Source organism: Trachinotus anak, unplaced genomic scaffold, assembly GCF_046630095.1.
Source record: "Trachinotus anak isolate AG129_WGS33_773 ecotype Australia unplaced genomic scaffold, CSIRO_AGI_Tana_v1 ptg000013l, whole genome shotgun sequence".
NCBI classification, from domain to species: domain Eukaryota; kingdom Metazoa; phylum Chordata; class Actinopteri; order Carangiformes; family Carangidae; genus Trachinotus; species Trachinotus anak.
In genome coordinates, this window is record NW_027273864.1 from 8,617,285 (window position 1) to 8,642,877 (window position 25,593).

General features: G+C 41.6%; 1 protein-coding gene across 6 annotated transcripts in view; it reads right to left on the reverse strand.

The window, feature by feature from the left end:
- Positions 1-2,305: 2,305 nt before the first annotated feature.
- Positions 2,306-25,593, reverse strand: part of LOC139631001 (chemokine-like protein TAFA-1) — a 109,526-nt gene continuing 86,238 nt past the window's right edge. For 3 of the 6 annotated variants that reach the window (XR_011693263.1, XR_011693261.1, XR_011693264.1), the window contains exons 3-6: positions 20,979-21,119; positions 10,010-10,134; positions 8,519-8,610; positions 2,306-3,672 (exon numbers count right to left, since the gene is read on the reverse strand). Coding sequence is in view for 2 of the 6 variants with exons in the window: in XM_071494915.1 (XP_071351016.1) it covers positions 3,655-3,672; positions 10,010-10,134; positions 20,979-21,119 (284 nt within the window). In the remaining 4 variants the exon portion in view is untranslated. Of the gene's footprint in view, positions 3,673-6,144; positions 7,322-8,518; positions 8,611-10,009; positions 10,135-20,978; positions 21,120-25,593 lie in introns of those variants that run through there. The other 3 variants (XM_071494915.1, XM_071494914.1, XR_011693262.1) reach the window with 2 other exon arrangements.

Here is a 25,593-nt window from a genome sequence, read left to right on the forward strand (position 1 = left end):
GCCCCTGGCGGGACAAGATATGTCGTGCTCAACACTTGCGCGCTCATGTACATCATGATGGATTTCGTTGTGTGACCCTTTGCAAGTTGCTGTGTTTTGGGTTGAAACGGGGGGGAAATAAGGTGAGGAAAATAGTAAAGCAGTGGGGAAATAAATTATCATTATGGCAGCTGCTGACAATCACAGACTGGCGAGTCATTTGGCTGACAAGTGTACTGATGGTTGGCGGGCATGGTGCAGCGTCATGGGACTAAGACAGTGATGTATTGTGTACCCATCAGAGTGTTCATTTGTTACAAACAATAGCATTGCAGCAGGCCACTGGTGTGTTTCACTTTACACCGTGTTGTTTGCTGTTTTGACCTTGTTTAGCTCGACAAACTTAAGACACTGTTGCACAAATGTAGCTGTGGGCTTCTCTGTATCAGCTTTTTGATCTTTGTGATCACTGTGGCGATCACATATTCCTCATTAACATGTTAGTTTTGATGGAGCTGATACTGTGTGTATTGACACATAATTTTCCCGTTTCTTATATCCAGTAATTAAAAAGAATTAATCATGTATCTACCCCAACAAAGGACTGTCTGATATCATTACTTTTCATTGCAAACGGGCCTCTGGCAATAATGCCCCAAGTCTCTGAGCAGCTATCACTGGAACCAAGTTTTAGTGTCATTAAGGCTTTAGAGACGCTCTTAGTTGTCCAGCTCCAGTAGATGTTCATTGTAAAGGCGACATTCATAGTGACTCATGCCCATAATGACTATAATTATAGACCGCAAAGCCCCCACAGGTAAGGAGTGTGCCCTTTCTACAAATTATAGGTTGCTGTGCAAAATGATTAAAGAACATGAATGTGATAAAGTGCAAAGAAAGGAAATACTGTCAAGGAGGAGTGGAGGCTCCTGCTAAAAGCTCCTGAAAGCAACCAACCATTTAACTTGTACACAGGGCAAAAGTTTGGCTTTTACTTGAGATACCCTTGGAAGTTACTAATGCAAGTTTTATAAACAACACTGTCCAATATCCTCTGCACACGTCGTGGCTGTATGAAAAAGGTTGTCCTTGCTGTCAGGTGTTGATTAGCCGTCCACCGTGATGTGGACATGGCTGTCTCGCTGTCTCGGTGGGAGGTCGGCAGGACTTGATGGATGTCTCTCTTTTGAGATTGCAAAGCACCGTGGAGAGGGAGGAGGACCTGGCCCCTGTTATCTATTCATGCTGTGTTCCTTTCTGCTCTGCCTAAAATGGAGCAGGACCTCCCTCCACAGCACGACTCCATCATTTCTGGATAGAGCTAAGGAGTGCATGAAAGAGAATAAGAAAAAGCACCTCTTCCATTTCTGATCCCCAAGCACCTTTTAAGCAAAATCCACTTAGAACCTGCATAAGTGGGGAGGGAGAAATCCCTTGATTTTCAACAGAAGCACTGAATTTGAGGATAATCTTCACAGTATGTTGTTACGGGACGCATGTCTTACAGACGCTCTCTAAAAATACACACAGAGGCATGGCAAAACAGACAAATGCACACATACACTCCCATGTATTCATTTACAGCAACAGAAAGCCACCCATAGATGCCAATGTACATGCACAGAAACTCATTCCCTCTCTCATTTTCTTTCACACTAGCTCAGTAAGACTGCAGGACAGTGAATCCTATTAGATATGAGAAAACAAAGAAGGGAACGGCTCATTGAAGAGGAAAAAACATACTCTTTTCTCCCTCTCTCTTCGCATATTCCTTCATGATTCTGGCAAGACCACGGGGAGATTGATGTGCCTGTGTTTTTCATACCTTCTGTGACTGCTCAGTGAGGCACCGGGCTCCATGAAACTAGCCAAATTCCTAAATGATGAATGTACACTAGTGCGTCCTCTGGGAGAGGAAGCACATCTCATATCAGCTGAGAGAGGAGGCTGATATTGAAAATCATCTGGAATTTCGCCTGGCACGATATTGGAAATCTTTATTCTAATTGCATGAATGAATTGAATGTGCTGTTCTGATAAATCCACTCTGCCACCGAGGGAATTGTATAAATGAAGCATCACAGATTTGTTTGTGTGTTTACTGCATGTGTGTGTGTGACTGCCCGTAAGTCATTTTCATACTCGCCTTGTGCTGTTGTTGATTGCTTGTTTACTCAAGCAAAAACTCTGTTCACAATGTTAACATATCATATAAATGAAACTCTTGACAAGATCTTCCACGCACATATTACAACATATCAAATAGTCATAAGAGAGACATTTTTCAAAATATCAGTTGCCATATGAAGGAATGGGAGGCAGCGTATCAGTATAGAAAACCATTTTTATTTCTCATAAGGCTGTCCTGTAATGTACTTATATCTACTGGGCGATAACTGTATGTTTCTCCATTGTGACTAATACTTTCTCGCTGTCATTTAGAATAAATCATCTCTCTCTGGTGTGTGAGAGGGAGATCACACTGCTGCTGTGGAGAGTGTGGTCATGGACCACTATCCACAGCAGGAACAGACACTTACCGTCCGATTATGGCCCCAGTTTTTCTGATGCTGCTCTATATCCCTACTGTATCTGAGTGGGAGGCTCAGGGGTTGTTGTTAGTGCTGCTGTCTTTTGTGAGGCAGATCTATACAGTGTTTTCCTCATCTTTACAGAAACTACAAGCATTTTCTGGCTAAACCGACAGCATTGCTGGATGACAAAAGTGACCAATACTTATTTTTATGATTCCGTTGTGGCTTTTTCCAACGCAAGCATACACTGCAAAGCAGTCCTATACACACTGTACTGGGACAACAGCTTCTGGATTATACTCCGGGGCTGATCAATATTCAGAGCTCCTAATAGAGTCTTAAATATATTTTTCAGCTTCTTGGATCTCCCATCTTATTTGTAATGTATTTATATATGTATATATACACAAATTATCTTACATACAAAGAGAAGATGTGCTCATGAATTTACATTGGGCATGCCCACGAAAAAAGTCAAATTCAAATGTCCATCGAGGAGTTCGAAGTTGAGGCCATGAGGGCAGACCTTAAAGCCTCCCAAAGATTCCTCATTAACTCTTTATAGGCTGCTAGTGGTCGCGTTCACTGAAAATCCAGTGGTTTTCAGCTAAATCTCCTTCGTGTCTTCACAGCAAAGCCATCCTGCTAAATTAGCAAGTCCAATACAAATGCCCTCCAAACAGAAATATAAGGATATCAAGGTAATATCTCTCCCATAGTTCAACAGATCCCATGTTCAGGTCCATGTAAGCTCCTCAACCCATTTACCTTCAGGAAGGCGGGGCAAATATCTTCAAATAATGTTTAAACAACCTCTAAATAACCCCTGCTAAGCTGTTTCAGTTTTCAAGGGGGAGACAAAGTGAAGGAAACAGAGGGACTAGGTCGGAAACTGGCCACAGCTGTGTGGAAGAGGAGAGTCACCAACATGGAGCTCATTGATCAAACAGGGGATTAGTCTGGTTTGAAATCCTTGGCACCACGCGAGCAAAGCTGTTTTATCTGGGTGGATATCCTTTCTGTGGTCCCAGGTAATCCAGTCAGTAGGCGCGGATGTAATAGTTTTAGTCCGTTCGGTGGGAAGAGAAAGGGTAGATGAGGGGAAGAGCCTGGCACGCAGCCCTGCAATGGGAGCTCTCTGTTAGGTCCTGGGATGAATCTGCAACACACAGGAGGAAGAGGAGAGGAGAGAAAACACACATACACTTAGATAGAACAAAGGCATACAAGTGTGCGAGGATTAGACCCCGAAGAATTGCTCCGTTCGCATGTTTCAAAGACAGGGGGAGTCTTTTGAACTGTGGAGGCTTTGCACAGCTCCGCCTCACCCCCTGATTCCTGCTTCTACTAAAAACAGACGGCATATATCAGTGGAAACAACACTGAAAATTAAGGTGTGTTTGGCATTTATAGGTAAACTGGGATATATGTGGAAAAAAAAAAAAACCTGATGTGTTTCCATGCTGTGTATGTCTGCTTCCCAAACTGACACTCTGGCATATTTTTGACTTTATCTCAGACCATTTTAGCAACATCATCCACCCCCAGCTCACCTGCCCCCCTTGTTTGCACCTTCATACCAAGCCAGCCAATCAAAGCTGGGGATTTTCCTCCAACCTGATAAAATGACTTTGGCTTTGCTAAATGGGATCGGGGCCCCCACTGTGGAGTCTGAGCTGTCTCTCCGTGACTCTGGTTCAGGGACTCTTATTCAGCCTCAGCTGCAGACCTGGACACATTTCAATGGTACATTGTGCAACCTTGAGACTGCTATTGAATGTCCGGCTTTTCAGCATCCTGCTCAACCTGAAGCTCAATAAAAAAAACTGTGCGTGATGTCTATAACAGTTAAAGCAGCTGAGGTCCTTGCCCTCTTATGACCATCTCCACGGCCAAAGCGTGTAAACATTTGCCAGGATATTTCTTCAACTTGCATTTATCACATTTTCTAGTTATTTTACTCCTTTAAGATTTTAGAGTGAATATATCTGAAGTCACCTGCACACTGTGGAGCCAATTAGAAATCCCTTAATCCTGTTCAACTAAGAAATACAGCCATGACATTTCCAGCAGGCCTGGCAGGTGGTAGGCAGGTGTGTGGATTTGATTGTGGAAAGTGCTGCTTGGGACTGCGTGAGCTGTGGCACATAGAGTCTCAGAGCTCCACTATGTTGGACATGCTAGCAAGAAAGCCAATTGATTTTATTAACCTTTATTTTTGTCCCCTATGGGTAGAGTAGTGTGCACCTGTACTCGCCTACTGTATTGTGTGCTAAAGCAGAAGCAGGCATTATAAACTGGGTTTTATTTAACATCAGCATTGAGTAGAAACAGAAAACATAATACAGTGCAATTTTATTGTTGGTTGACTGCATTTAATTTGACATAATCATATGATACACTGCAAAAAAGCAAAATCTTAATTGTAGTCATCTAGTTCATTTTAGAATCATAAACTTGAATTTGCTAGAATAAAGTCTGATCTGAAGCTCTGACTCTTTCCCTGCATCAGTTCTGCATTTCCTTGAATTAATGAAAATATCATTTGTGTTTTGATGCAGATCCAGATGCAGATGCAGATTCATAATTTCTTAACATTTTTCTAACTCTAAAACGACATATTGCGCAGCTTTCACTGGGGTTTGTGCTGAGCATTTTCTAGTTCTGTCTTGTATGAGGACATTGATGCTGGAAAGTTTCTGACACACGGGAGGCGTCATGGGAAACAACCCCATTGGCTGAGTTTTTAAAGATGATTCTTTGTTTAAAGATCAACTGACTTGTTAAGACAGATGTCATATGACCTGTCTAACAGCTCCATGTAAAAAAAAAAGACTTAACTGACGTACACAATGCTGATGTATTCTCGCTTGCTGACTATATCATTGCATATTTAGGTAGTTGCACTGCAGCGTTTCCTCTGTGTTGCTCTAAATAGCTTCATCTTCCCACATTTAACACAGTGATTTCTCCTCAAGGTCTTGTCACAGCGTGTTTCCCTGTATGATCTCTCATGATCCTTAAACAAAGTCATCCTCTGGGCTCATCTGTCCAGCATTTGCATCTGTATCATCTACCGTATGACGACCTATCAAAATGTTGCAGCAGAGGAAGAATGACCTCTGCTAGAACAAGAGCAGTAACAGGTTACACATTACGGCTCGCTCTCCATCTCAGACACAATCCACCAGAGGTTTGTTAGTGGGAGAAAAGGGATTCTATGCAAATGCTGTCATTTAAACCCACATGCATATGAGTGTGTGTGTGTGTGTGTGTGAGAGAGAGAGAGACTCAAAGTGTCCTGTTCTTTTTTGTCCTCTGTCTCTTCAAATGAACAGTGCAGCAGGTAGCAGTGGATTGCTCAAGGATTTCCTGCCTATCCCATCTCTGCTGGCAACTAAGCCATCTGCATTCTAATTTGCTAGCCGCATTAAATTGCAATTTACTCAGACTTCAGTTAGTAAAAGGAGCCAAGGACAATTGCCTTAGCAAAAGAATTTAGTGCAAACACAGCCTACCCTTTCCCCCCTTTCTCGTTTAGCGCTGAACAAATCAATCATGCCAGCTGAGAAACCTCTTCAAACAGCACTAAAGAGCACCCTCTAAAAACAGAAGACTCCAGACGACAAAATACATCAAGATCCATTTAATGTGACATTGACAATGGAAAAAGCAAAGAAAACAAGTATAAATTAATCAGTAGCACTTGGAATGAACTCCTCCTCTCCAAACCTGTATAAAAATGTCATGAGGATGACAACCTGGGCAGTCTTTGCAGCCATCTGTCAGCTTGCAGTCTCATACTCTTCAAAAAAAGTCATTTAATATTTATTCCAAATGACACTCTGTTTACCATGTGTGTATGATTTTATGTTAGTCTTCATGATGACATTACACAGGAGTGAAGGAAGAGGAAGAAGAGGAGTGTTGTCAAGCACAGAGGTGAGACGGATGATTTTCTCTGTGAAGTTGAACTTTATGTGGCATGGCCGCTTTTTAGTTCATTTTGATCACCTGCAGAGCACGGTCTCCCGGTTTGACAAATTAGATAGTGATGCATCTGCTGGCAGGTCACTTTTGCTCTGAAACTGTCTCACAGATGGACTATATCTTGTCACAGTGTGTTATTTTACTTGAAAAAGTCCCCTCCCCCTCCCTCCCGCTCCTTCTAATAAAAGGACACGTGACTCTCTGAACAGCAAGTAAATTATGGTGGACTAGTTAGAGGGGATTCACACTGTAAAGTGTGAAAGAGTGTAATGCTTCACTGGAGTTTAATGCTTAGCTCTCTCTAATCTGAGCATTTACATACTCCTCAGTGGAACTGCTGTGGACTTACACAGTTAAAACGACTACTGTACATGAATAAGTGGTTATGTTGCAGTGTGAAATTACTAAAAAAAAAAAAAAAAATCAGTTAATGCCTGATGAGGTTTGTATTATGTATGTTTGACATTCCTGCCTTGATACTTGTGACATACTCATATTCACTCTAACACACTAATAGTGAGGTTATCAAATAAACATAATTCTTGTCACTATTGTCAATAGCAGGGGAGAAGAACAAGTAGGAGAAAAGATGTTTTCATTACAGCCTCTCTCACTCTGCCTGTCTCTCTTAAGGTGTATAATTGTTTGGAGGGAGCAGAAATGGATTGATCTATTTAGCCAGTGGAGCGGGTAATGCAGATCTATGGTGGGCGAGTCTTTTGGAAGGTGCTCCCCAGCCTCGCTCTCACTGTGACTTCCACAAACAAAAGGGCCTGCCTTGTCTGCTGCTACAGAACAGGCAATGAAGGGCTCCCTCTCTGAAAGACATAAAGAAAGAAAAGAAGAAACATGGGTGTCAGGCACTGGCTTTGCTTGGCTCTTTACTTTTCATGCCAATTTTTTTATGAAAGATGGTGATGAAGTCTGTGTGTGGGTGAACACGTGTGTGTGCCTGCCTCACTGCGCTTCACTGACACTTTTCAGAGCAAAATGAAAACCTGCAGGAAATAAAATGGCTGGGAATGAAAAAGAAAGAATGAAAGAAAACAAACAAATAAATAATAAAAAAAAAACAATGTTGTGTTGTGGGCTTGCTGACTTGTGACAAAACAAACATAAATGAGGCAATTTGGCCTGAGAGGCAGGTGAATGAAGAATGTTGATTAAAACAGAGAGCAGGGTGCAGGATAAAAGGCCTTTCCTGTAGCCTGTAGCCTATGCTGTGTGCTGATAGCTGCTTCAACAAGACCCTCAGAGGTGGATCAGGATATCAAGTGGACTCTGATAAGGAGCCGCACAATGAAAAAGGGAAGAGGCCTGCTTGGGGGTCTTGCGCGCACATGTGAGCATACACGCACAAACACATACATATCAAACACATCAAACATGTGCGTGCATGCACAACTAGGAGCAAACACAGAGAGGAGCAAGTAGCATGTCACAGATTAGTGGCTAATGGGATTGGCAGACCAGTGCAAGGCCCTGTAATCAAACCCACACAGTCGCCGATAGCAAAAACAGGACATGGAACAAAGGAAGCAATGAAAGGAGGAGGGACTGATCCTGCCATTACACACTGATCTCAGACAGCAGGGTTCTGCTGAGGGGTGGACCTGGCTCTGTGTGTGTGTGTGTGTGTGTTTCTACAGTACTCAATGAACGCGCTGCTACAGTATATGCACGTTTACCCATGTACACCACTTTTCAGTGATACACGTGTCACTGCTTATATAAAAAACGCAGCAACTTACTTTTTATTTATGCGTGCGCTGCTTGTGCCGGGTGATAAATATTTACAGTGGGTGGCGGTGCGTTCAGTATTTGTGTCACGCCTGCCCAATCATGCACAGCATGTAAACACATACTCGATTATTTCGCGCTGAGCATTTGGGTTAATGAGAAGTCATTGAACATGAGTTGGTCCCACTCCTACTGCCTGACACTCAAGTGCATACAGTGATGTGAGAGAGAGACGAGGAAACAGAAACAAAGAACAGCTTGAGAAAAAGACTAACCTTTACAGAAGCAAGAATGCAGCTCAATTTCTGTTGACGCATCCTCTGCATTTTGCTTCCAGAAGCTAAAAAGGGGAGTATGGCTGGGTGTTCTGCAAAGAGAGGGTCAAGAAAAAAGGACACGTGTGTATTGGGTAGAAAAGCAGGTTCATGCCTGACCCTGGCCCTCTTTTCATTAGATTATGATTAAATTAATCCAAAGCTACTTTACTCATAAATATGCATTAATGCTTTTTCTCCTTTTGTGTGCAAAATTTTACAATCTCGACTAACGTTTCTGAAGAGAATATAAAGAAAATAATTTGTCCCAAGTTATATAAAAACAATCATCATTTCAAGGTTACTTATTTCAAATTGTGCAAAGGACTGAACTGAGAATTAGAGATGCATTCTTTAAAGTGAACCAAGTATTGTACCTTACCTTGACAGGCTGGCAAAACCCCACTCGATCAACTTCTCTCTGAAACTTTTAAGCCTGTGGTGGCTGTGAGGGGCCCCAGTGAAAGCTTTATGTCTATCTGCTGGCGTATAAATCTGCAGAACAACCTTGGGAAGCCCCGTGTGGTCTAACCTTCACTGGCTGTTCCCTCTTTTCCCTGCCACATTAGTCTCTGCTTCTATTCAAAGTCATTGTCAGCAAGCAGTAAGAGCATATGAGGAGGTGGGGGTAAGGGGTTGCTGATCAAGAGCAGGGGGGCATGGGAGGGTGGTGGGGTCAATTAAATGAATACAAATCGGGCGATCAACCTGTCACAGAGTGCTGGACTGCTGGCTTCGAGGACTTAACTCCCTTCATTATTTTTGCATGCTGCATTTGGAGTCAGTTTACAGAGCCGAAAGGCAGTGCAGGAGCAGAGAGGCCGTTAACTTTATCTCTGAGAGGAGAGTGGCCTGAGGCAGAGCCCACCTGTTTGTTTACTGCCTACTTTATGTTTGTTCTTTACTACTATGGGCTCTCATGGATAGGTTGCTTACACTGAAACAGAATCCCCCTTGTTATACAGAGGGTATTGTCGATACAGTGCGACTCGTGCGAATCACTTTTTACCCACAGGTTTGATACAGTGCATGTTTGATTGTTCGAGGACAGAGGATTAATTAAAAATGAAGCAGGCAGTTGGCAGAGAAGCTCTGTTAAATCAGAGTATTCAAACACAGCTTCTCGTTATTTGTTTGTGATGTCCTCATTTCACGTCTAAGAAGAAAGGTTGAATGATAAAGTGAAATATGTCTGACATTTTAGACAAAGACTGTGTGGAAATGGTGTGTGTGCGCTGGTGTGCATATGTGGATAGGTGTGCAAGTGTGTTTATGCCTGGTATGATGCATTGTACATGTATTTGTGCATCCGTGCATTACGAATGTACATAGATGCATTTGTGCTTAGGTGTGTTTCTGTGTCTGAGTGTGAGTGTGTGTGTGTGTGTGTGTGTGTGTGTGTGTGTGTGTGTGTGTGTGTGTGTGTGTGTGTGTGTATGTGTGAGGTCTCACCCTTGTGGTCTTGATTTTGTTCCCAGAGGAGCACATCCATCCAGAGTTGTCAGGCAGAGTCTTACACTCTTCTCCCTCCAGACATGGTTCCATCTCACACCACCATTTCCCAATTACAATGGACGCTGGGGATGGTGAGCACAGAGACAGCGCAGGTTAGTTTACCACACAGACACATTCACATGTGTGTGCACACAACACAGATGGGCATTAAAAGTAGAAATAAATAATAACAAACAATTCAAAACACGGGGAGTAAGGAGATTAAAATGTAGGCGGAATCATCACAAAAAGTTGCAGAAGCCTCCAACGCAAACATATTTTGTGTACATATTCCAAACAGGCACACTTGTATATGTGCGCTCCCACACGTTATATTATGAGCAACTCCCGAGGTGCACAGAGTCGCATTATCTAAATGAATGTTTTTCCTCCTCTTTGGCCTCAGAGCAATTGTATCATTGCTGCACGGGTACTTCTGCTGTTGACAATAATGTCTTATACCAACAGAAATGAATCATTATTTTGTTTTTATATAGCCACATTGCATGTTAGGGAGCAATCTCATTTTTAATCAAAACTAATTGCCTCTCATTAACATCGACTGAATTCTTCCTCCAGCTATGTGACAAAAACAAATATGTTCTCATCTTCTCATCAAGATCTTGCCCCCCCCCCCCCTTACTCCCTATTTGTGTCTGTGTCTGTGTGTGTGTTTGTGTGTGTGTGTGTGTGCGCCTGTGTGTGGATGTGTCTGCAGTTAAAAAAATGTCGTAGATGATAAAAAAAAATAACAAAAACCTTTCATCATAGGTGAGCAGCAGGTAGAGCAGTATATGTTCTTCTAATTAACTTACCGCAGCTCATATGTTCAATTAATCATATGAGGAAACGCGCTTCCCTGTTCTTCCACATCCAGTTGTAGTGTAACTGTATTACTTATACCACTATTTATAACTAATGAGCCAAAGCACTGTTGCAAAAACTCATTTCATATACTTTTCTGGTTTTCTTTTGTGAATCCAAACCTCTCTGAATCAAATCTTGGCACACAGATCTAAACCATCCTTTCAAAGTCAAGTTCTGATTCATTTATTAACCATGATGTTTGAAAAACTTTTTGTTTTCCTCACTCCTCCATGAGGAGTGTGTGGTTTCTGACAGCAAATGTGAAAAGTTCAAAGCAATTTTTCAGATGATAAGTCATCATTTCCCCCAACAATTTTTTTCAGCATGTAGGATATTTTCTTCAAATTTGCTGTTTAAATCACCAAAGAGCATCTTTCCTTTCATCATGCTGACATAAAGAGGATGTGAAGGTCAAATGATTGCGTGAATGCGATGAGAATCATTTCATTTTCCAAACCTTATTTTTTTTTAACCTTTTGGAGAAAAAAAAAATTGCCCCCTCCAGCCTGTGTTGCCAAGGTTACAGGCCAACCACCAATCAATTGTGAGTATGAACAACATGTCGTCTCCAACTGATGGAAGAAGATGGTTAAAGTGCAGTCCCTCACAGCATAGAGTGTACTATGGTTCTGTGTGGACACACACACACACACACACACACACACACACACACACACACACACACACACACACACACACAGGACACAGAGGCACACCCCACTGGTCCTCAGTGAACTTGCTGCATTTCCTGACTTCTTCCTTCGCCTTTTCCCTCCATGAGCCCTGAGGATACTGAATGCCAGAATGAGAGCATCCACTAACCAGCTGTGAACCCGCCCTTAGGCTTCCCCCATGACTGTTTACCTTATCCACTAATTACCACATGTTGGTCCATCATCCACTGCGCTCATGCTATCTTGCTTTTTCTCCCTAAGTCTTCATCCATGGGCTAAATATGCATTTCACATCATTAATCATGTTTACATTCAGCTGCGTTTTAGGCACAACACTATGCAGGAAGTCCTTGTTAAGTGGCAAATTATGACTAGGCTTGCGGAGATGTGTTTAATCAGTTCTATCAAGTGATGATGATGTTGTGAGAAGCTGCCACTCTGTTTAGCCTCTTCCTCTCGCTGCAGAGAGTGTGGGGGGGAACTGAGAAGTTGTTTTTCATTATACTACCAACTGAGGACGATTTATATTCAACTATGTGAACACAGAATCCACTCTAAATTGAAAATGGTAAAGTAATACCTGCAAAACAAAAACCAATTCCTTCAAATGGAGAGAGAAAGGGAGAGAGCAGGAAAGAGACAGAAAAGGAAGCAAAACCAGGCAGGATATTAAAACACTGCCTCACCTGAACTGCTGAAACATGAGAGCTGATTTGCATGAAAGTTGAATGATATTTACCGTACTTCACAGAACTGAATTCACCTCACACCCTGTGCCCTGAAATGTGTGTGCACAGAGAAGAAGATCATTTCTACACACGGGATCTAGAAAACAGCTGTATTAACATGAGCCCAGGAAGTTTATTATTTTTTTGCAGCCATCTTTTATTTCCATGGTGACCAACATCAAAATACTGTACAATGGTTTTTAAATAAGAGTACAGCCAGAATACCAACTTGTTTAATAATCCACTCCTGGATTATTGATTTTTATCATATGCTTTTATAGGTAATATGGTTCTGTTCTTTTTATGCTAATAAATATTAAATGATGCACTGTTGTAATGTCTGAATTTTATTTAAGCCAATACTTCAACTGGGCAGCATGGATGCTCAGCAGTTGTTGGATCAAGTCAGATGAAAAATCCTCATCATTTCAACAGAGGAACATTGAGCCATCTGGGAGCTTTGTGTTTCTACTCATATGTTAACTTTTTGCCTTCTCCTTTCACCTTTATTAAATGTTTGTTTATGTTTGTTTGCTTTGTTCTACGGTCTTTGCTACTGAAAGCTTCCCTGAGATTCCTGTTTTTACAGGGGCTGCTTGTAGGTTTGTGGTTTCTTTGCTGGTAGCAGGTGGTGGAAACTGTCATTTGACAAGAGCTTCGGCCATCATTGCGTTTACGCAACAAGAGGTAATAAGCAGCGCTGCGTCATCAGAGCAGATTCAAAGCTACAGTGAGCCGCTATCAGAAAGTGATGAGAGGGGCCAAGGCTAGTAAGTTAATGTGCTAACCTCAGTAGAAGAAAGATGTGATAGAGAGTTAATATCACCGCTGGAGACAGCTCTTGGTGAGAAAAGGATTGAAGTTTGATGCTGAACTCACAACGTTTCCTCCAGACTGGTAAGCAAGCAGCTGTTAATTCTAACTGTGGCTGTGTAGCAATAGCAAAACTTACCTATGGCTCCTTTAATGCTGCATTTGGAGTTTTTCACACAGCATCTCTGCTGCATTTCAAACCATGTGTCAAAGGGCCCTCAGTCACTCACTCATTTCACAGTGAATGGATTGAGAATGGACATCAGAGCCATTTAGCTCAAACATTAGATTTATATTGTTACACTTCTTACCCTTCAGCCCTCCTCCACTCAGTAATGTGTTTTGGTTATTGTCACTTCACTTGGATGTTAACCTTCAGTCTGCACAATGATGTCTGTGCAGAATTTGCTACTAGAAGGTTGTTTTCAGATTCCTCTCTGCTAACCTTGAATCTGGGTTTCACACATGCTCCTACAATCAGACTGGCAGCCAATTATGACCCAAATTCAACTTACACATGAGCAATGTGGAAATGTGAAACCTCATGTGCACATACTTTGAAAATGAACTTGAAGTAGGAGAAAAAAAATGTTCAAATTCATTTTAGATTCAATGAGGGAGGAGAAGCAGATGTATTTCTAAAACTTTTTAACAAGATATTTAACTTTTGTGTGGAAAAACCAGATCAGACACAACTTATTATTCTGATAGACTTCTTTTTCCTTTTCTTAGACTTTTTTGTGACAACAATGAAGTTGCCCGATTCCAAGGTTTTATAAATGTTGTGGACACTGTAGAGTCATGAGGCTGTGCTTAAGTTTTTTTAAGCTTGACAATAAAATATCCAACCAGAGAACAGCACTACCTTCTCATTATGTGTATATTATGCCCCCAAGATCAAAGATTGATGACCAGAGTCTTCACAAATTGTAGCATGTTAACCAGAAAATATGTCACAATTCAGAAATTGTAAACTAGAGCAGGGTTGCAGTTATCTGCTCAAATCATGTTAAAAAAACAAGTAATTGTTAAGTTATTCCACAGCACAGAGCAGATGATGTGGATAATCCACCATCTTTAAAACCTGCAGTTTTCCACAACTCTAATTAATATCTTGACAGCTTCCCATCTTGTACTAAAAGGAGAGTAAAAGTTTAATGAGCAGTGAGTATGAAATACATCTTATAAATATTCATGATCAAATGTGATCTTTGCCTTGAAAATCTTCTTTTAAGTCAGTCAATGTTGAAGACAGCAGGCTCATCTCAGCACAACTTGACAACACATTGTTAATGACATGTTTGTTCTGATGGCCACACGGATAAAAACCAGACAGAGTGGAGCCTCATGTGAACACACACGCTTCATGTCTCTGGCTGTACCTGGGCCAGGACATCTGGCTGTGACCTTGACCATTGGAGAAGAGCCATTTCTGGGCCGGGATCCATGCATCACTCTCTGGTGACCACTGACCTCCAACAGTCGTTTTAACTACTCCCTGTGCAATCGTCAGCATAGAGGGTATAACCTTTGTTCCACCATCAGCAAACTTTACTCCTCCTCCGTGCCTGCAAGGGAGTGAAGGGGGAGGGGGGATTGCAGTGAACCACTGTCCTAAATCCGGCTTTGGATTGACTGTTAATTTTCAGATCCATCTATTTAAACTAAAAGCCTTCAATGTGATTTAAAGCACCAACACCAATTAACAAGATCCTCACATGTTACCATAACGTAGCTGCTTTACACTGTCAGAGATGACAGATGGGCCTGGAATAATCAGTAAACAAAGAATGAATGCGTGTTTGATTCAAGATGTTAGCCAGGTAGCAGGCTGGAGTCTTTAGCTTTGATGGACAAACAACCGAGAGTGGGACTTGAATTGATTGAAAAACATGGAGCGATGGACCTTTTACAAGTGCATCTGTCAGATCACTGGTGAGCAGGCTCTGTGATGGATTGAACTCGCTGACACGTCCCTGCCAGGTAGCAGAATGTTTGAACACCTTGACGGATGGGGAAGGGAATTGATTTCTGTCTGTGTCAAAATGTGAATACGTGTCTTTGGGCTCAATGAATAGTTAATGTTTTCTAACTTGGAGCGGCTGCTCAGCACTTGGTGGACTTAATCATAGCAAAACGATGGCTTTCCAATTGTGTCAGCTGTAGTGTTTGCTTTTTTTTTTTTCCTAGGGAGTCACTTAAATGAGCTGCCTTCAGTCAAGATGTGGAGTAGAAAACAATTAGGCTTTAAATTCTCGTGCCATTTGGTGGGTTAAATTAACTGTTCGGGGTGAAGGATCGATGCTTCCCACAAGATAACACCTAGCTCCACTGATTTCTTTCACTGACTCATTCAGGTCAAATGGGTGTTTTTTCCCTTTCCCCTTAACATTTGCAGTTTATATCAGTGCTCTGCAAGTGCCCTGATTACTCCGTTATTAACCAAACAAACGGCCAATCAATCATTCATTCACATAATCAAGCAACTAAACAAACAATCCATTCATTTAGTGATCCATCTCTCACTTTACTAGGTGAATTACACAGTTTGATTAGAGAAACACATTTTCATCTTAATGAGACAGAGGTATGAGTGCAAGCATTGTGTAACAGCAGAAAACTACTGGAAGGGTCAAGGGAGCATGGAGCAAATGAAGCGAGTGTATAATTACAGCAGGACTGAGACTGCTGAGACCACTGAACCCGAGGTCAGCCTCAGATAGCCATTATTCTACATTAATCTTTGCCCTCTTGGAAAAGAGAGCCAAGGTTTGATTAGCGATTCAGAAAATATTGTTTGGCTTTCTAATCACATGGCTTTAATGAATTTCAGAATCTGTTATGGACATATGGACAGACTTGAAGAAGAATTTCCTCTGTTTTAATTTGATTATTTTCACAGTAGAATTAAAATTGAATTAAAATGAATTCTTAAAATTGCCTACGGAGGGGTTTACTATGCCCGACCTCCAAGTCAAGTGAAACTGGGATGTACAATTAAACACACAAAACATCACCAAAATTTATCAGGGATAATGCAAAATGAGTACAAACACAGCACATTCAGGGACAGAATTACTACAAAAATTATAATGATAAATACTTTGTGAAAATATAATAACATTAAAAAACATACACTGTATGTAAATGTCTCATTTGATGTTATGATTCATTTCTGAGTGTGTCCATGTGCATTTTCAGGATCAGTGAGTGAGTGTAAATTACTTAGTGTGTGTTTGTGTGTGTGTGTGTGTGTGTGTGTATGTGTTTTCTGCGGTTACAAAAGCGACTCACAAAAAATGTATCTCCCACACAGCTGACATAGATCTGCCCTGTGCTTCTTTACCTCTCTCTCAAGCTCTCTCCCCATACAACCACAGAATTGTTCCTCAGAGCAGAAAGGAAATATGATGTTTAAAAAAAAATGAAGAGAGACGTAGAAAAAAAACAAAAGAAAACTAAAGAGACCTTTAAATTCCAGTTGGGGGTCAGATCCTCTCCTAAAGGTTAAAGGTTGTGAGTGTAATCACATCGTTGATGCTGTGAGAGCTCAGTGGGATGTGACAAATATGGAGTAGAAAACCTGCCTCACAATCATTATCATCAACTTCTCGAAAGACACAAACATCTTTTTTGACCCAGAAGGATTTCTGTGTTTGTTAGTCTCCTAACATCTGTCTATGTGTGTGTTTGTCAGTAAGAGAAAGGAGTTATTGTTTTCCATTGTACAATATAATCTGCTCCCTCTGTTCATCCCCTGAGGCAGTTTCTGGTTTGCATCTTGCCAACCACATACAGTAGGGTGGGGGTGGTGAGGGTGCTGTGGAATAATAGGACAGCTGAACGGTGGCGGGGAAGAGATTTTATGATAGAAGGATGAGATGGTCTCTTTGCTTTTCTTGGGTGCCACCAGTTTGGACATGCAGGTAAGTAGAGTGATGTGTTTGTCTGCACAAAACACATAAAGACAAGCTTTGCCAATAAGGGAACACTCTGTCTGATAAACTACATTCTTGATGATAACCAATGACTGCCCTGCTTGTAATAAAACTATTACATTTTAAAGACCTCATCAAACTGTGCCTCTTAATTCTGGCATAATTATGATAGTCATTCATGGTTTACATCTATTTAACCAGTAATGTATGTAGAGCAGCACATCTTGTTCCTCCCCTGAAGTGAAGTCCATGAGTGTCTCCCTCTGGATGTATCTTAAATGTACCATGACAACCTGTCATGCTTGGCTATATCCGCCTGCAGCCAGACAGAAGGGTTCATTCCCCATCAGTGATCTGCAGTGAGCAGGCATCTGTGTGCATCTCTTGTTGAAGAGTTTACAGCTACAGCAGCTACATGACAACACAAAGTGGTAGCATGTGTGCGTATTATGGCATCTGCATGCATGTGTTGAATAAATGAGCGCGTATGTTTGTGTGTGTCCATACTGTGGCTGAGGGCTTACACGTCTTATACGCTGGGACAAAGGCAGTGGCGCAGGGAAGAGCGCCTAATCTGAGTGCATGTGATCGGCCAGGTGAGGGTGGAGAGATATGAACGTTTGACTTGTTAAAGGGAATGTTTTTCACTAAGAGCCTCCATGACCCTGACATAACTGGGACATAGTTCTCCTAGTCAAAACTAATAATCAATTCCCACTATGAGGATAATCTGACAGCAGACCCCCATGGAGTGTGACGCCTCCCAACGCAAGCTGTCGTCACATCCCAATTTATTAATGACAACCAAAACAGTTAGCAATAGCGACTGAAATAAGCCCATGGGGCTCACATTCACGAGGTGGTGAACACTTGACAATGGGACCGATCTCCAGTGTGTGCTTTGATGTTGGAGTTTGATGCTAATGACCGATAATACAGCACATCAGGGAAACTGCCTGTTTCTGCAAATGTGGCCGAAGATAAAGGAGTGTTCATTCCTCCAGGCTCTGTTATGTGCATCTAGACCAAAATGACCTCTGAAGATACACCTCTGATTTGTTATATCACAGCACTGGCAATAATTTTTTTTTTTTGTTTGTTTTTTTTGTGGGAACATAACCTGTGTATGGTACAGTGGCGGCAGGTGTCCCCTGGGGGGTGGCGAGATGAGCTGAGCTGCGGCATCGTTCCTTATCTGGATGGAACATTAATAACACTGGGACCTGGGGAGAAAGCTCCATCTGGGCCAGGTCGGTGCGCTGCTGAGGGGCCAGGCCACTGATTCCACAAGTCTATAATCCCTCACTCAGTGCAATGATAGCCTGTGGGGCCCAATTGACAAACACGCACTTGCAGGTGTAGTTTTCCTAGACAATCAGAACCCTTGAATGGAGTGTCCCCCCCCTCGTGTCCATTTATTTTCATACTTCCGGGAAAAAATCCCTTAATTAAATGGTGTGTCTGCAATGCCTGACACTTCCGACTACAAATGAGCTCTTATGAATAATCATAATTATTTCGTCTGCCCTTCAGCCCTTATCCCATGGTGGTTTCAGTGTTAAATAAATTACAAACAGCCTGATTCACTTTGAAGCAGGTTAAAACTATCCAAGAGAGGCTGTAAAGGCCTCAACTAAAGGAAATAAAATTATCAATAAGGCAGGTCAGGTTAACTCTTTTAGTGCGGTGGTGTTCAGCTTGCTGCTCACTGACTTGTCATTTCCATTTTTCACCACTCCATCTATAAGTGCTTGTTAATCAATACACTAATGACAAGGATTCTCTTGCTGTGGGAGTCACAGAGGCATGAAGTGTTTGCAACATCTCCCACCTCTCCACCTCCACATGTCACTCCGTGTAATTCAGTTTTTGATTTCTATACGTTCATCTATCTTCTGCTCTTCCTTATCTCGTGGTTAAAAAAAAAAAAAAAAAAACCTGACGCATCAAACTATATTCAGCTTTCATTTTTACAGCCGGCTAACAATGCTTCATCTGAATGACTGAGATTTAATTTTCATTGATTTAAAATTGAAAGAGAGAAAATGTCTGATGTTAAGGTTTTCAGGTATTTTTATGAAGTCTGTCTAGGCAATGTTCTCAAAGGATATCAAAGCAGTTCACAGTCCCTTGTCTGTTCTGTGCTGCAGAGGAGACAGCGTCTGGTTGTCTGCCTCGCTGTACAAGGACGACACAGCCTGTTAAAAAGGCTACATCTCAAGGTCAGAACTCTGTAAATGTTTCATCCAGGAGATGTCTCCAACCACAGGGCAAACACAACATCAGTTATTTTTTTAACAAAACCCAAGGACTAAAATTTCAGCTGTTCACTAAAAAAGTTTTATTGGGTTTTTGGTAATTTTCCATCCAACCAGGAGGATGCTCTCTTGTATCATCCTCAGGTCATATCTAATTCATATTATAGCATCTTCCTGAGTGTCAGCTGTGCCTAACCAACCCTGTGAAGCCCACTGAGCAGGCCTGTCTGGCCCTTCATGTAACATTCCTGATAATGGATATATTTTTGGTGTTATTTCCTTGCAGAGGGCAGTCAGAGAGATGACTTTGATCTCTGCTGAAGGTGGAGGTGAAAAGATCGAGACTGAGGAGCAGTAAATGAGCTCCGTGGAGTGAAGGGAGCATCACAGTTCTGTCTCAGTAGACTTGTGACTTCCTGTCAGTTTTTTTTTTTTTTTTTGCCCTCATGGAGCTACCTTTGCCTGATTGTTTTTCTCAGCTAAGGTAATTCAGGTGCACTAGCCTGGAGCTTCCCTGACTTGTGTTTATTAGTTATTCATTTCCATCAGCCTGAGTTGCTTTGGGCGATGTGATCTACAACGTGCTCCTTGCTCAGGTGTTCAACAGCCCAACTGGATCATCCGCTCTCCCATGATGCCCAGCAGCACAGCACTATTGGGTTCTTAATGGTTGAATGTATTCTTATTATTGGATAAAATCACAGAGAGACAGCAGAAATATAGAGTTATATTGGAAAATGCTGTGGGTCTTGGTCTGAAGTGTTTATTAAAGCAAGTGAAGAACAAGTGTTTCTAGAATTATTCATTCAAACCTGATGGTAATCCCACCATGAAACATTTCTTGGAACGTTTCATTTCTGATATGAAATTTCAAAACAAAAAAAATTGACAAAAAAAGTGTTCAGAAAAGTGGCAATATCACATGATAAAAATACTCCTTTTCAAGTAAAACTCTTGCATTCAACATTTTACTTCACTAAAAATAAAAACCTGCTATCAACAAAATGTACATTAATTATGAAAACTGTTTTATTATCAAATAATTGAATAACTAATATGTTGCATTAACATGTAGGAGGCACTTTATTGTTTCAGTTGATTGAAGTGAAGTGAAGTGAAATGTATTATTATTTTATACATTTTGGGGTATTTTAATATATAAAAATGCAGCATATTTTAAAAATGAATCATATTTTTTATTTTTAAAACATAATCTTAAAAGTAAAATAACTCCCTAAATCTAATTAATTTAATAATGTATGCATGGTCAATGCTATAATAAACCAAATTTGTAATTTAACTAAAATGAGATGCTTTTTATTTATATAATCATTTTAGATAGAATCATTGTTTAAAAAAAATTAAGTCAATTTAAGTCATGTTTTCTATTAATTTGACATAAATATAATTTTCCATTACCTAGTATATGGCTGTAGCATGTATAGGTGCCAATCTGTGGGTGTACGTCTCTTCTTACGGTCAGTCACCTTGCTGCCTTGTTTTCCCAGCTGCTCAGAAGCTGCAGGGGAGTGAAGTAGTGCTTCCTATTCACTGAGTCTTGCCTCCTCTACAGCAAAGAAACTACTTTGTGGAACATCTATCATCATATCACATCTATAGATAATAGATAACATATGAATTGTCCTCACCATCAACACAGGAGGGTTTGTTGCGTGTCGTCCCGGCCACTTTCCCCGGTAAACAGGAGCACTTGACAGTCTGAGAACGCTCCTCGATACGATTCTTGTTACAGCATCGATGGGCGGCAATCACCTCACACGTACCTCCCTCTGCAGACACAGACACAGTACACAGTCAGTGCATGTGAGAGATTAATAGGAAACATATCGTTGAACATTAACTGAGGCAACCACAGAGAGGTCCTGTGACTATAAGTTGACTGCACCCCACACTGTACAGTGTTTCTACCAAAAGAATCCAAACAAACAGTAACGATGTGAATGAAAGTGTAGAAAACCTCAACTACCTCACATCATATCATGTGAGGCATGCTGCAGTGCAATCATTTGGCACTGTAAGTATGTGTAACAAATTGGCCCTCCAGGCATCTCAATTATGTCATCTAATTGGCTCTCAGTCAACGCTGGCGATACTCACTCCATACCAATCAGTCCATGATCAAGATCACAACATACACTCAGCGAGCATTAATGTGGCTGTCTTTTCGTCCTTGATATCTTCCATACGTTGTCAATGTGATTAAAAAAGGATGAATCTTTTGACTGTGCTACACCATTGAAGATCTGGCATTCAGTATGTCATTAGACTTATATGGCTGAAAAAAAAATACTGTCTTAGGCTATACTACACTAAAGCATTAACTCCTAAACACAGGAGACATCAATCATAGCAAATGCTGTGCAATAGGTCCCAGTCTGACAAAGGAGGATGTCAAAAAAAATTCTGTGAAAAGAAGAGGTGATATGCGCCGATGGCGGTACTGGGTCAAAATAACAATAGGGAGGATTGCCCAGGGGAGGGAGAGGGGGTGATGGAGCTGAGGGACATCCTGAAATGAGTGAGACAGGCAGAGAGAGAGAGAGAGAGATAGAGCTAGAGGACAAGGTGTGTCTGGCTGCCAGGGACTGGCCATGCAAGTGAGTAATGAGGGAGCCACTGGAAGTGCCCCCTTCACACAATTATAAAGCGTGGGGCTAATGCAACCAGCGGAGCTGCAGGAGAGAGGCCCTCCATCACCACTCTCCCCTTTCCTTTCGCCCCAGGAAAAACTCTTTATCTTCCCTTGACAGCCACCTCAACAGACACCAGCATCCAACAATTAAACTGGAGCTCATCCCAGGACAGAGGAGAGGAGAGGAGAGGAGAGAGGAGAGAAGAGGAGAGGAGGAGAGGATAGGAGCTTATCTTAGTCAATCTACAGAGAGGACAGAGTGCAAAAAGAAGAGGAGACAAGCAAATGCCACATTCCATCTTGTTTTGCCTTATTTCACTTGGCTGTACCAAGTTCTAAAGAGGACATCCTGCTGTGGCGGGAAGATGCATTTGCTTCCACCAGTGTCACAACAACCGGTGTGTGTCTCTCTGGCTGGGTTGGTTGTGCAAATGTTTAAAGTGGCTCGGGTCATGAATTACGGAACTGAGCTCCCAGCAGCCTAGACAAGTTTGGCAACAGTTTTCTTTTCCCATTCCCACCAATGTCTGTCGTGGCCAGACCAAAAGCTGCAGAGTCCTGGATTAAAAGGCAAACATTTGCAGTCCTGCTGGACCGCGCTGTCGTGCAGTATTAATGTCACTCTCTCAGGCTTGTTGTTAGATATTTCCGGGCAGGAGAAGGCAGAACACTGACTATAAAAGTGAGGAGAAAATTCCCTTGAGTGTGCTAAAACCCCAAACCCCACAATGTGTTTTCTTGTTGAATATTTTACCGACAACTTCCTGACCTGCAGACTTGCTTTCAACACCGAGCATATCTCTGAATAAGTGAGAGCTTTAAGTTGCGTCACTGACTACTGAATTGGGTTGAATCCCCTCAGCCAGCTTCATTGCCTGATTTGCTGGTTAGCACTACAGAGTCTTAACCATCAAACAACTGACAAGGTACAACAAAACACAGCTTCTATCGTATTCATACCACTTATTTGAATGTCACTTGTCCTGATGTGTGACTTTTGGATTTAGTTCTTCAGTAGGATTTAAGTTACAGAACCAATATTGAGTCTCATATTCAAAACTGTGTGCCCCCCCATTTCACTTAGAGACACTAAAAATTCACAAATTGACCATTCATAGCAAAACAATCTGAAAATCTGCTCTTTGAGTGAGTTCTCAAAGAACCAGCAGCAACATGGGTTCTACTGGGGGTTCTGTAACACATATGGGAACATGAGGTATAACTATATACATGTACACACAAGTCCATAATACCAAAGCTTAAAGTACATTATGGAGGTTGGGGTGTTGGAGGGAGTTGTTGCAGCAAGGACTGTTGGCATGAGGGTATCAGAAGAGTCATATTATATGTAGACTATATAACTGACAGTTTATAATGTTTCACTTGTATAATTGGTGTTGGCTGTTACTAGTCAGCTGTTAGCCAAACAATGAACCAATAATACTGACCTTGAATGAAATTGTAATTAGGTTATGTGAGTGCAGCTAAAGCCACGGTCTATTCCATATGTTTTACAGGAAGGATAATTAACAAGTCATAATTCATGTGTATCATTATACACATACTGTGGTTCACCTTGACAGCTATTTCAGTACAGAAGGTTTTTTGGGTTGCTGCCAATTCATTTTCAATTGCTACTGAAAGAACTGAAAGCTGATGTCTTGTCTTAGGGGGCGGCACGGTGGTTAGCACTGTCGCCTCACAGCGAGAAGGTTCTGCATTTCAACCTGGGGCCTTTCTTTGTGGAGTTTGCATGTTGCATGCGTGTTGTTGCCTGTGTGGATTGCCTTTGGGTACTCTGGTTTCCAAAGACAGTCAAAGACAGTCAAAGACAGGCAGTCCAAAGACATGCACATTAGGTTAATTGGCGATTCTAAAGTTCTGAATGTGAGCGTTGGTTGTTGTTGGTTGTCTCTATATGTCAGCTCTGTGATAGACTGCCAACTCGCCCTCGCCCAATGTCAGCTGGGATTGGCTCCAGCCCCCCTGGCTGGTTGGATGGCTGATGGATGGATGGTTGGTCTTAGGGCACATTCAATACTATTCTGTAAGTATGGTACAATTTGATCATTAGTTATGTAGAAGAATTCATGGTCTGTGGGGATTAATCTTAAAATACTGATCTGGGGGACAAAAGTGATCTTTCAATGAAAAACTGTGCATGTTTTACTTTTAGACTTCTGACTGAAAATATCTCATTTGGAAAAGACCTTTTCTTATGATGATGAGTATAATTATTACCATCAGAACTTGGGGATATCCCTAACACACACACATGAGCACATGCCAGCATGTATCAGCCACGGGGTGAGGTCCTGCCATCAGCCAGGTGGACATTAGGCGTGATCACTATGAACCATCTGGTATGTGGAGGAGAGAGCAGTGTAAATGGCTTCACGATGACTCTACTGGGCCACTCGTGAGAGCCACTTAGACGACAAATGGCCACTTGGACTAGACATAATCCCATTCAGGTAGCTGAGAGCTCAGGGTGAGGTAAATGACCATCCATTATCTGTGTCTGAGTGTGTTGTGTATTTATGCATATGATGTCTTCTGATATTTCATAATGGATATTTTCTGCCCAAGTGCACAGTGGTCACGGTGTGTGCATTCGGGTACAATAGAGGATCATGACAACTTGAGACATGACTGCGGGTTGTGATGGATGTAGTGCTTGGAGCCTGTCAGGCAGCTAAAGGGGTTAAACCAACCTGCTAAGATGGAGTGGCTGGCTGTGCACTGTAGCCTTTGGTGAGGGGGGGTGAAGGGCATCGATGGGACCACTGACTGGTCATTTTTCTCCTGGTGGCCCACAGTGACAGCAGCCATTAAATGACTGGATGAGGTGATTATGTTTAAGGAAATCAATGCTTCATTGTTTTCAGCTTAGCCCAACGGCCAATTAGGAGCTGTTAATGAGGGGCAGTTGTAAAATGTGGAGATAGATAGAGGGAGGAGGAATGGGTGCTCAAGATAAAAAGCCACACTTTTTAAATGTGTGTTTTCTGCAGAGCACAAAGAGTTAGCAATTTGAAGCGGGCATATTGCAAAGTTGCAGGTATACTTAACTTTTTACATTGACATAAATGTACCAGATTGGCCCAACTATAAGAACTTTTTTTTTTTTTTTCTGGAAATTAGTAGAGTAGTGCAGGTTGTCTTATATCTGAGGACTAGACAATTATGTGTTCACAAGATCAGATATTTTTTGTGAGAAGAGAGAGCACCTGTCGAAATCACTCACCTATTCACTACTCCCTATTCACCATCCACGGACTTCTATGTAGAGGACTAGATAGTGAGCTCATCGGTAAAAAGGAAAAATGCACGATGCATGATGTTACTTATTGCTTGATAAGTGACCACTGGTTGTACACTACTTCCTAATGCATTCTGGGATGCTATGAGTCCGCTGTATAGGGTATAATTATTCTTTATATGAGACTATATGAGGAGTAGTGAGTAATTTTGGACACAGCCAGTATGTCTCCAGAAAGCATTGCATTATAGGTTGTTTGTTGCATTAATGTTGAAAGGCTAGAGTGTGTAACCTATATAGTGTGCCTTTTAGAGTTAGTCAGCACATAAAGGGTTTTGTTACAGGTTAA